The 12486-nt window shown below is 49.4% G+C and overlaps 1 protein-coding gene across 8 annotated transcripts in view; it reads right to left on the minus strand.

Annotated features, from left to right (window-relative positions):
* EHMT1 (euchromatic histone lysine methyltransferase 1) overlaps nucleotides 1-12486 on the minus strand; it is a 230451-nt gene that overhangs the window by 33358 nt on the left and 184607 nt on the right. For all 8 annotated transcript variants that reach the window (XR_002734809.1, XM_023227549.1, XM_023227547.1 and 5 more), the window contains 2 exons: nucleotides 9869-9991; nucleotides 630-731 (listed from right to left, as the gene is read on the minus strand). Coding sequence is in view for 7 of the 8 variants with exons in the window: in XM_023227549.1 (XP_023083317.1) it covers nucleotides 630-731; nucleotides 9869-9991 (225 nt within the window). In the remaining variant the exon portion in view is untranslated. The remainder of the gene's footprint in view (nucleotides 1-629; nucleotides 732-9868; nucleotides 9992-12486) is intronic.

The following is a 12486-nucleotide window of genomic DNA, read 5'->3' on the forward strand; positions in this document are numbered from 1 at the left end:
GGGCAAACCCTGCCCCGTGGCGCCGGCTGTGGGGGAGAGATGGACAGTGAGTAGGAAGGAAGATGGGTGCCGTGGAGGAAGGCCAGTGACACCTCCCTCAAATGGTGACATCTAGACACAGCTGATGGAGAGCAAGGGAGGAGCCTCCAGCCAGACACAGTGCAGAGGCTGCCCTGGTGTGTGGGCATCTCGTGTGGCTGCCCCTAGCAGGCCAGGGCAGAAGAGGACAGGGAGGGGACAAGACATTCCAGGGCCCAAGGGCTTGAGCTGGCCCTGTGCGTGGAAGGGGACGCCGTGGAGGGTCCCAGCTGGCTGTCTGTGTGGAAGAGGAAGCTGTGAAGGGTCCGAGCTGGCCGTGTGTGTGGAAGAGGAGGCTAGAGGGCCCGAGCTGGCTCGGTGCGTGGAAGGGGAAGCTGTGAAGGGTCCGAGCTGGCCGTGTGTGTGGAAGAGGAGGCTGGAGGGCCCGAGCTGGCTCGGTGCGTGGGAGGGGATGCCGTGGAGGGCCTGAGCTGGCTCCATGCATGGGAGGGGACGCCGTGGAGAACGGAGGTGGGACCAGGAGCTACAGCACAGTGACTTTCCCTGGCCAGTCCGCACAGTGTGCTGCTAAGGGGAGGGGGTGGCTGTACCTGACAGTTGACGTCCATCTGTCCATTTGAAAGCAGGTACTGGACCACGTCATAGTGGCCTTTCTTGGCAGCCAGATGCAAACAGGTAGAGCCCTCTGCGTCCTGCAACAGAAACGCCACTTAGTCAAAGAATCCACACCTGTGATCCTGGTGTGTCAGCCCTGAGCGTGGGATCCAGGAGAACCTGGTGCCCACCATGGGGGTGGGGTACTGTCCTGCTCAAATGACAAGGAAACCCAGGCTGAGGCCATGGGGCCATTTCCCAAGGAAACAGCCAAGGTCCAAGCCCTGTGTACAGCCCCTGTGGCCCCGTGAGTGGCGGGTTGCCTGGCACAGTGAAGACTATGTGAATGACTCAGTAATGGTTGTCCACGTACCACAGAACTTAAAATAACAGATGGCAAAAAGTGGGACACAAAGAGGGCCAGGCCCACCCCGTGGCCCCGGAAATGCCACAGGTGCTGCCCCTCCTCTTGCTTCCTTTGCTTCTGGCACAACTTTTTTTTTTTTCTTTTTCTCCTTTTTGAGACGAGGTCTTGCTGTGTTGCCCAGGCTGGAGTGCAGTGGTGCGATCACAGCTCACCGCAGCCTCTGACCCCATGCCCAAGTGATCCTCCTGCCTCAGCCTCCCACGTAGCTGGGACTACAGGTGTGCACCACCATGCCTGGCTAATGTATTTTTTTCTTTTCTAGAGAAAGGGTCTGGCTATACTGCCTAGGCTGTCTTTGAACTCCTGGCCCCAAGCGATCCTCCCACCTTGGTCTGGGAGTCGCAGGCATCCTAACTGGGATTACAGTGCTGGGATTACAGGCGTGAGCCACCATGCCCAGCTTGGGAACACCTTCTCATTTCCTTTCAGCTCTGTTTCCCCGAGGAGACAAAACAGATCACATTGATCAAACCATCTCAAAGGGAAAAAAAGACACGCAAGGTTGGAGGTCAGACCCAGGAAGCTCCAGAAGAGGCAGAGGAGCCAGTGCCACCGCACCCAGCGCCATCCATGCGCCTTACACAGGCTCCTGGCACAGGCCCGCAGACGTGCCCCACCACTTTCTCCCCTGAGTTTGCTTTGCTTTACGCCCGTTCCTGTCTCCGTGTAACCATGTTCCTTCATTACCTTTCTCCCCTTATCTCGGTGGAGTCAGTGCAGCAGTCCTAGAGTTTCATAGGCACCACTGCACACACTGCTCACCCAGCTGGTGCTAAATCAGCATGCTCACCTTCCTCAAGGAAAGCCAGCACACCCAATTCCCACACGGCTGGTGTTCAGAATCGTAATTTTATCATGAATACAAAACGATGCATGGTTGTTAAAAGGTCTGCCTTCATTTTCAAGTGTCTTTAATCGCTGGAATAGTGCAGCTGACAATCCCTTAACTGCTGGAAGACTGCCAAAGCATTCAGGACAGAAGCAGGTGCACCTGGCAGAGACCCTGGGCAAGCATTTCCGAATCAAGCAGGTAAGAGATGCCAGCAAAGGGAGCTTAGTGAAGGAGGCCAGCTGTCACGAGACCGAGACACCAGGCAGGAGGAGGGCAGGGCTGGGAGCGGCAGAGTGGGGGTTGAGGGGATTGAGAGTCAGCCAAGGGAACCCCGTGGGAACAGACGTGAAGGTGGCAAAGAGCGGGGCTGCCGGTAAGGAAAGGTTTCTGTCGGGTTCAGTGACTGGCTAGCTGTGAGGTCTGCAGGCACACAAATAGAAGCTCAAGACACTGGAGCCCACCCCCACCCAAGGGACACCCCACACAGCGCCGGTCTGGTTTCTTCTCCTGCCTCCTCCCCAGAGGTAATCACTATCCTGAAATCGTTACTCATCGTGCCCATGGATCTCAATACCTTTACTATCTATATCCATAAATGATGTTTTTACACCCTTTTAAATTCTCTAGATCACAGTGTATATCATCTGCAGACACATCACAGACCCTACCGGTGTGAGGCCCTGCTCACCGGGCGGCCTGCGTCCCTGCACCTCAAAGGTAAGGACCCTGCCTGCTGCTGTATGTCCCGCCCCTGCCAGTCTTTTCCACGCGTTACGTTGTATGGAATTCAGTAACTGTTTAAGACGGTCCCTCAGTCCTGTGTTTTCACCTGCTTATTGGTCATACGCATGTATTTCCTCTTCTGGGAATTGCACACTTATGTTCTTTGCCCATTTTTCTGTGTGGTTTAATTTCATTTGTAGTTATTTTTTTTTTTTTTTTTTTTTTTTTTTTTTTTAGAGACAGAGTCTCGCTCTGTCGCCCAAGCTGGAGTGCAGTGGCGCGATCTTAGCTCACTGCAAAATACACCTCCCAGGTTCAGGCCATTCTCCTGCCTCAGCCTCCCTAGTAGCTGGGACTACAGGCGCCCGACACCACGCCCAGCTAATTTTTTGCATTTCTAGTAGAGACGGGGCTTCACCGTGTTAGCCAAGATGGTCTCCATCTCCTGACCTCGTGATTCACTCACCTCAGCCTCCCAAAGTGCTGGGATTACAGGCGTGAGCCACCGCGCCCGGCCTCATTTGTAGTTCTTTATATTTTTGGATATTAATCTTTGGCCAGTCCGTTGCAAAATCTTCCCCCAGTATTTAGACTGTCTGTTCGTGTCCTTTGTGGCATCTTTTTGAAGAGAAATTCTTACATTTTAACGCACTTAACTTTATCAATCATTTTTGTGCTTTTTGTGTCTTAGAAGACGCTTCCCCGTGCTGGAATTACAAAGACGGCCTCTGAGGTCTTCCAGGCTTCGTAATTTGCCTCGCCTGGGAGTCACCTGCTCGCCACGTGCATGCGCACTTCTCCAGTCTCTCCAGCCTGGCTGGGGTCTTCGTGTTGGAAGCAGGAGCGCTGCAGGTAGGCACAGCTGGTTCTCGCTTTTTTTTTTTTTTTTGAGACGGAGTCTCCCTCTGTCGCCCAAACTGGAGTGCAGTGGCCGGATTTCAGCTCACTGCAAGCTCCGCCTTTCGGGTTCACGCCATTCTCTTGCCTCAGCCTCCCGAGTAGCTGGGACTATAGGCGCCCGCCACCTCGCCCGGCTAGTTTTTTGTATTTTTTAGTAGAGACGGGGTTTCACAGTGTTAGCCAGGATGGTCTCGATCTCTTGACCTTGTGATCCGCCCATCTCGGCCTCCCAAAGTGCTGGGATTACAGGCTTGAGCCACCGCGCCCGGCCGGTTCTCGCTTTCTATGTCATCAGACAAACCTCTGCCTTTTAAGACGACAGTGAGTCTGCAGCGTAATTACTGACAGGGTGAGGCTGGAGTCCATCACTCTGCTATCTGTTTTCTATTTGTCCCATCTGGTTTTATTCCTGCATTTTAGTTGCACAATTTTTCAGTATTACATTTTATTTCCTCTACTAGTTTTTCTTCCTGAAAAGCTGTATTTGTTTTATTTTCTTGGTACTTTCTCTGGGGATTACAATATTCGTCTTTATTGGTCTTCTGAAATTAATATTGTACCACCTCCCACAATAAAATCCCTTTACAACAGTGGGATTCCACTTTCACACTGCCCTCCTTTGGGTACTTATTATCCTCTATTTCACAGCAGGTCTTCGATAGTATTGTTTCACTCAGCACTGTTTAGTTATAACATTGATGAGGTTAAAAATAAACAAACAAACAACAACCATTCCCAGCCGGGGCCACTGTCTGTGGAGTTTGCAGCTCCTCCCCGTGTCTGTGTGGCTTTTCTCCAGCCCAGGCTGCTTCCCGCCAGGTGACCTGAGTTGCCAGGACAGGCTCTGTCCACTTGCAACCCTGACCTGGAATAACTGGATAAACATTTATCTTGTTTGTATTCATCTTTCTTAAATGTCTGTACAGCTCACATGCGTTTCAGTGTTTAATGTTAGAAATACCTTGGTCTTGATTTAGAAGCTTGCTAATGTTTTTGTGACCAGGAATATGGAGAACTTTGCTCTTGTTTAGATCAGTCTGTGGTAAATTGGTGTCAACGCTTGAAGAAGTCACATGCTCTAAGGATCTGTCAACAGTGTTGAGTGAAGACTCCCAAACGTGTATAAACTCCACCTGATGACATTATTGGAGTTTAAATGACTTCTCACATTTAGGAAATTTAAATAAGAAAAATGTCGGCCGGGCGCGGTGGCTCAAGCCTGTAATCCCAGCACTTTGGGAGGCCGAGACGGGAGGATCACAAGGTCAGGAGATCGAGACCATCCTGGCTAACCCGGTGAAACCCCGTCTCTACTAAAATACAAAAAATTAGCCGGGCGTGTTGGCGGGCGCCTGTAGTCCCAGCTACTCGGGAGGCTGAGGCAGGAGAATGGCGTGAACCCGGGAGGCGGAGGTTGCAGTGAGCTGAGATCCGGCCACTGCACTCCAGCCTGGGCGACAGAGCGAGACTCCGTCTCAAAAAAAAGAAAAATGTCTTCATATCCACCATCCAGGGTTCCTCATTCAGTCCCAAAGGGCAAAGTTTTCCTCCTGGAAGCTTCAGGATTCCAAGCAAGCTTATCTGCCTTTTGCTGTTTGTACCTGAACATGTTTGGTTTCACCACCATTCTCTGAAGGACACTTTTACTGGAGGTAAGATTCCAGGGTCACATTTTTTTGGCTTTGCTTCTTTCAGCACAATAAAAACTGCCTCCATGGTTTCAGATGAGAATCAGTAATATTTCATGACGTTGTCTGTCTAGATGTCATGTGCTTTTTTCTCTAGCTTTCTTTTTTTTCTTAGAGATGGGGTTTCACTCTGTCGCCCAGGCTAGAGTGCAGTGGCGCTAATCCAGCTCACTGTAGCCTCAAACTCCTGGGCTCAAGCGATGCTCCTGCCTCAGCCTCCCAAGGTGCTATGACTACAGGCACATGCCACCACGCCCAGCTAATTTTTCATTTCTTTTTTTTCTTTTGAGACGAAGTCTTGCTCTGTCGCCCAGGCTGGGGTGCAGGGGCCGGATCTCAGCTCACTGCAAGCTCCGCCTCCCGCGTTCACGCCATTCTCCTGCCTCAGCCTCCCAAGTAGCTGGTACTACAGGCGCCCGCCACCTCGCCCGGCTAGTTTTTTGTATTTTTAGTAGAGACGGGGCTTCACTGTGTTAGCCAGGATGGTCTCGATCTCCTGACCTCGTGATCCACCCGTCTCGGCCTCCCAAAGTGCTGGGATTACAGGCAAATTTTTCACTTCTCATAGAGATGGGGTCTCACTATGTGTCCAGGCTGATCTCAAACTCCTCACCTCAAGCCATCCTTCTGCCTCAGCCTCCCAAGGCACTAGCATTACAGAAGCAAGCCACTGAGCCTGCCCAGTTGTTTACCTATTTTGATCTAGCAATTCTACAGCCAGAAATCTGTCCTAAAGAAGCCAAATGTGGCCGGGCGTGGTGGCTCAAGCCTGTAATCCCAGCACTTTGGGAGGCCGAGACAGGCGGATCACGAGGTCAGGAGATCGAGACCATCCTGGCTAATACGGTGAAACCCCGTCTCTACTAAAAAAATCCAAAAAACTAGCCGGGTGAGGTGGCGGGCGCCTGTAGTCCCAGCTACTCGGGAGGCTGAGGCAGGAGAATGGTGTAAACCCGCGAGGCGGAGCTTGCAGTGAGCTGCGATCCGGCCACTGCACTCCAGCCTGGGGGACAGAGCCAGACTCCGTCTCACAAAAAAAAAAAAAAAAAGAAGCCAAATGTGCAAATACTTAACAACAAAAATGTTTCCCGAAGCACTGTTTATAATAAAAATTGAAAATAAGATAAATATTAAATATTCAAATTTGACTAAAGATAAAATTATATCATAAATTGATACAGTCATTTAGGTAATGTTTCACAGAATAATATTTAATAACAGAAAACAGTAAGTTTAATGTGATATGATGCAGGAGTTGAATTACTATGAGGAGTGTGATCACTTTTTCGGTGGAAAAAATGTGTATTAGTATGAAAGACTAAGAATTTAAATGTGGTTATGATAATATATAACAAAATTTGCCATCTCAAACATTTTGTGCAGTTTTGTGGCATTAAACACATTCACAATCACCACTATTTCCAAAGCTTTTTCATTACCCCAAAACAAAGCTCTACAATCATGAAGCAAAATCCTCAGCCCCAGGGAATCCCCAGTCTACTTTCTATCTCTATGAATCTCGCTACTCTAGATGGCTTCCATCTATCGGTCACGTCGTACAGGATTTGTCCTTGGGTCTGGCTTCTTTCCTGCAGCAGAATGTCCTCAAGGTCCATCTGTGCTGTTCATTTGTCAGAATTTCATTAATTCTCTCTGACTAACATCCCACCGTGTGGATGGACCAAACGCGCTGACGCAGGCATCTGCTGAGACATCTGGGTTGTTTCTGTCCTTTGGCTACTGTGAACAATGTGGCAGGAACCATGTTGTATGAAGATCTGTCTGTGGTCCTGGTTTTCTTTTTTTTTTTTTTTTTGAGATGGAGTCTCGCTCTGTCGCCCAGGCTGGAGTGCAGTGGCCGGATCTCAGCTCACTGTAACCTCCGCCTCCCAGGTTTACGCCATTCTCCTGCCTCAGCCTCCTGAGTAGCTGGGACTACAGGCGCCCGCCACCTCGCCCGGCTAGTTTTTTGTATTTTTTAGTAGAGACGGGGTTTCACCGGGTTAGCCAGGATGGTCTCGATCTCCTGACCTCGTGATCCACCAGTCTCGGCCTCCCAAAGTGCTGGGATTACAGGCTTGAGCCACCGCGCCCGGCCTGTGGTCCTGGTTTTCATGTCGGGGGCACACTCTTCGAAGTGGAGTTGCTGCAGACCAGAGGGTCATCCTATGCTTAGCAACCTGACGAACCACGACTGGCTTCCACAATGGCTGCAGCGTTTACATCCCCACCAGCAACGCGTGGGAGTCCCGACACTGCCACATCCTCTGTGGTGCGTCTCACCATAGCTCTGAGTTGGCTTCCCTGGTGGCTAGTGACGATGGACACCTTTTCATGTGGGAACTGGCCCTTGTGGGCCTTCCTTAGAGAGACGGCTATTCAAGCCCTTTCTTTGCCCATTTCTGAACTGGTTGTTTAATTTTCTGTTGTTGTTGAGATGTACAACCTCTTTATATATTCTGCATAAAAATCTCTTATTAGAGAATTTGCAAATACATTTCCTCATTCTGTAGGTGATATTTTCACTCCATTGATAATAATCTTTGATGTACAAAAGTTTATTTATTTTTCTCCATTTTAAAATCTTTTATTATCTTTACAAACCCTTGTGTCAGGGGCTGACTTTCAACAGATCGCAGTGAGGGAGCTGCTCTGCCACACATGAAACCCCAACCCAGACACAGATCATCTATGGGCGGTTTAGTGCCAGGTTCCCTGCGAAAGTGCGCCGCGCGACGGGTGAGGGGGTAGCTGCCTTTCCGGCTGCATATCATTTCCCAGGGCCCAACGTTTTTAATTTTAATCACGTTTATCTATTTCTTTGATTATGCTTCTGTATAGTATCCAAGAAATCGTTGTCAAATCCAATGTCATAAAGCTTTCCCCTCATGTCTTTTTCCAAGAGTGTTCTGGTTTTAGCTCTTAAGTATGGGCCTTTCATCCATATCCATTTTCCATTTTCTTTTTTAAACAGAGTTTCAATCTTGTCACCCAGGTTGGAGTGCAGTGGCATGATCTCAGCTCACCGCAACCTCCACCTCCGGGTTCAATCGATTCTCCTACCTCAGCCTCCTAGGTAGCTGGGATTATAGGCACCCGTCACCACACCCAGCTAATTTTTGTATTTTTAGTAGATAGGGTTTCACAGTGTTGGACAGACTGGTCTTGAGTTCCTGACCTCAGGTGAACCACCTGCCTTGGCCTCCCAACGTGCTGGGATTACAGGCGTGAGCCACCACGTCCAGCTGCATTTTCCATTAATTTTTGAAGACAGTGTTAGGTGAGGATCCAACCTCACGCTTCTGGATGTGGACATCCAGCTGTCTCAGCACCATCTGTTGAAAAGACAATCTTTTCCCCATTGAATGGTCTTTGTAACTTTGCCAAAAATCAGTGACCATATATGCAATGGTTTATTTCTGGGCTTTTTATTTTATTCCATTGGTCTCTATTTCTGCCTTTATGCCAGTCCCACACTGTTTTCATTACTGTGGCCGTATATAGTAAGTTTTGAAATCAGCAAGTGTGAGTTCTCCAACTTTTTCAAAATTGTTTGGCTTCTCTGGGTCTCTTGAGACTCTGTATAAACTTTAGAGTGTTTTTGCATCTGTAAAAAAAAAAGCTGTTAGTGCCAGGCATGGTGGCTCACACTCATAATCCCACCACCACGAGAGGCCGAGGCGGGCGGATCACTCAAGGTCAGGAGTTTGAGACCAGCCAGGCCAACATGGTGAAACTCCGTCTCTACTAAAAATACCAAAAATTAGCCAGGCATGGTGGCGCGCGCCTGTAATCCCAGCTACTAGGGAGGCTGAGGCAGGAGAACTGCTTGAACCTGGGAAGTGGAGGATGCAGTGGGCCGAGATTGCACCACTGTACTCCAACCTGGGTGACAGAGCAAGACTGTCTCAAAAAAACAAAAAGGCTGTTAGGATTTTAGTAAGGACTCCACTTACTACACTACAGCCATTTTAACCACATTCAGTCTTCTCATCTGTGAACATGGGATGTCTTTCTATTTATTCAGGTCTTCTTTAATTTCTTTCAGCAATGTTTGTTAGTTTTCAACTAACAATTACGAGTCTTTTGTCTTCTTGGTTAAACTTACTCCTAAGTATTTTATTCTTTTTGATGTTACTGTAAATGAAACTGTTTTCTTAATTTCTTTTTTGAATACTTCATTCGAAGGATATAGAAATGCAACTGATTTTTTTGTGTTAATATTTTATCCTATTTTGCTGAATTGGTTTTGTTAGCTAACAATATTTCTGTATATTCTTTAGGGCTTTCTACATATAAGAACATGTCATCTGTGAAGAGAGGCAATTTTACTTCTTCCTTTCCAATGTGAACGCCTTTGATTTCTTTTTCTTGCCTAACTGCTCTGGGCTGAAGACACAGTGAGACGACGTACTGTAAGGCGAATACCTTCCGCACAGCAAACCCCTCATTAGCTCTGTTGTCAGGCTCTACAGAGCGTGAGCACTCACTAGTGGTTTTTAATAATAAACCAGGTAACCAAAGTGAGATGAAGGAACTATTTCTGGACAACTGGGTGTGTGAAGGCCCCAAGTCCTGGAGATGTCAGTGAGGATGTCCCTTGCTCAGCTTTCTGAGAAACGTCTACACACACACTAGGATGGTGATTCTGAGAGATGAACATACCTTGGGATCCACCAGGGCCCCGGCCTTGATGAGGTACTTCACTGCTTCCAGATGGTTGTTTTCGGCTGCTTCCATCAACGGGGTCCTCTGGTCTTCTGAGCAGGTGTCAATATTAGCGCCCGCCTAGTGAAACAACAGTTCAGGTGTATGGGAGGGCTGTGACGGTAGCCACCGCCTGGGGAGAAGTGACTTACAAGCTTCTACACTCAAAAAAAGAGAGCTGTACTGTTTCAGTGACCAACAATGTCTGAGTTTTCTAAACATGTATTCAAAGATGTAATTGTTCTATTAGTATCAAACCTTTAAGCAGAATATTTCTGCTAGATTTCATTCCACTTCTAAGGTAATTTGATAGAAAATGTTTATAGCACAGGAGTGTGACAACACCTTTAGAAATGAGGAGGATAGTGACAACCTTCTAAAACAGAAAAAGAAGAGGAGGGAGGGGCCCCTGAGCAGAGAGGAGGCAGGAGGGAGGTGCCGGTTCACCCCGCCAGGACACACAGCACCCTCTCACTGATTTAGTACTCGCCAAAATAAATGGAAAATCCTGATTTCCAAGAGCATGCATTCCAGAAGTTTCCATTTTTCCAAATAAACAGAGAAACTGGAAAGATCAATTAACTGGCAGGTATACATAGGGTGAAAGATCAATTAACCGGCAGGTATACATAGACTGAAAGACCAATTAACGGCAGGTATACACAGGTAAATTTTTCTTGGTCTGAAACTTAAGAAGCCCCCAACTTTAAAATTGGTTGTGTGCAAAAAGCAAATCAGCTGTTGGGCTGTTGAAACCTCTTCTCCATGAGGAAAAACTTCTTAGATGACAAAAACCTAGTATTTCATTTATAAAATAAACATTTATTATGAAAAAAGGTTGAAAATAGTATTGTTTTTACTATTAGTAATTAAAAACCAAAAGTAACACAATTAAATTAGGAATGTTTAAACAGCCCTAGAATGGTCTATATGGAAAATGAGGCTAATTCCTAAAGGCTAAGAGGGGCAGAGGCCAGGCACGGCGGCTCATGCCTGTCATCCCAGCACTTTGGGAGGCCAAAGGCAGGCAGAGAAGCCGGGCGCAGTGGCTCACGCCTGTAATCCCCGCACTTTGGGAGGCCAAGGCAGGTGGATCACCTGAGGTCAGACATTTGAGAGCAGCCTGGCCAACATGGTGAAACCCTGTCTCTACTAAAAATACAAAAATTAGCCAGGTGTGGTGGCAGGCGCCTGTAATCCCAGCTACCTAACAGGTTGAGGCAGGAGAGTTGCTTGAACCTGGGAAGCAGAGGTTGCAGTGAGCCCAGATTGCACCACGGCACTCCAGCCTGAGCAACAAGAGTGAACTCTGTTTAAAAAAAACAAACAAACAAAAACACAAAACAGAGGGGCAGTGAGAGGCTCAGGGGACTCTGACTAGAACGAGCTGGGCTTCACCGAAGACAACAGGGGGTCCACAGAGCAATGGTCAGAGGTCAAAAGGCTGAGGCCTAGAGGCGCACAGTGGGCGCAGTGATCCAAGGCTGACCTCAAACACCAAAGCTCAAAGCCAAGGTCCGGCTGCCAGACCTGAAGGTAAAGTAGTGCCAGAAGTCTACAGCGGCTAATTTTTAACAAATAGTAAGCTTGAAAAAACACAAAACAAGGTAGAGAGCGAGGCCCGTGCTGTGCAGAGGAGCTGTGGCTCTGCCTGCACCCTCAGCACACAGAGGCTGCTCCTCCAGCTCCCAAAAATCCTGGTGAAAGAAGAAAGGGTGAGCCCTCAAGGGAGAGGCTGGCATCGAAAGCCCCTGCACCAGCACCAGGCCGGCAGCGCGGGCGGCAGCGCAGACAGACCCGAGTGACAGACCAGAGTCTGCAAGGGCAGGAGGGGCTAACGGCTTCGGGCGGAGCATAGGGGAGGATGGGGGTCCTTTCCCAGGAAGGAGGGCTTGGCTATGGCGGCCCATAGGAAACGGGAGCCTGCCAGCTCCCCAGCGCAGAGCCTTCACAGACCCGCACCGCACCCAGGACCCGGGTAAGCAGAAGGAAACGACCCCGCCCATGAAAACACGGGACACTGAGACAAAGTCCAAGAAAGCTCTAAGAGTGGAGAGAAGCAGCGGAGAAAAGGGAGAGTCAAAGCGAGACCCGCGCGGTGGCCAATGGTGTCCAGACAGACCTGTCAGTGCCAAGAAACAGGTCCTGCCCCACATCCAGCTCCATCCTGGACCCCACGCAGACGCGGAGCAGGACCCGCCTCCCACGCGCTCCCCAAACCCTCACTGCAAGCGGAGCAGCTGGCACTGACCAAGTCCCACACAGTCTGGGACTCCAAGGCCGAAGCTGCTGGCCGCTCACCCTCCGCGAGGCTCTGACAGACGGCGCCCTTCCCAGGCTCGCGCGCACGCCCCGCCAATGGCTACCCATCGTGGTCCAACTCCCAGGCATTGGGACCGCAGCAACTCCCGCCTGCAACCCAGGAGGCACAGTGGCTCTCCCAGTCTCCGAGGGGAGGAGAGACACCTGCAAGGCTCCCTAAACCCGCAACCTCCCTACACCTGCAAGGGCCCCAAAACCTGCAAGGCCCCCTACACCTGCAACCTCCCTACACCTGCAACCTCCCTACACCTGCA

The sequence above is a fragment of the Piliocolobus tephrosceles genome, chromosome 14 (genome assembly GCF_002776525.5).
Source record: "Piliocolobus tephrosceles isolate RC106 chromosome 14, ASM277652v3, whole genome shotgun sequence".
Taxonomy (NCBI): Eukaryota; Metazoa; Chordata; class Mammalia; order Primates; family Cercopithecidae; genus Piliocolobus; species Piliocolobus tephrosceles.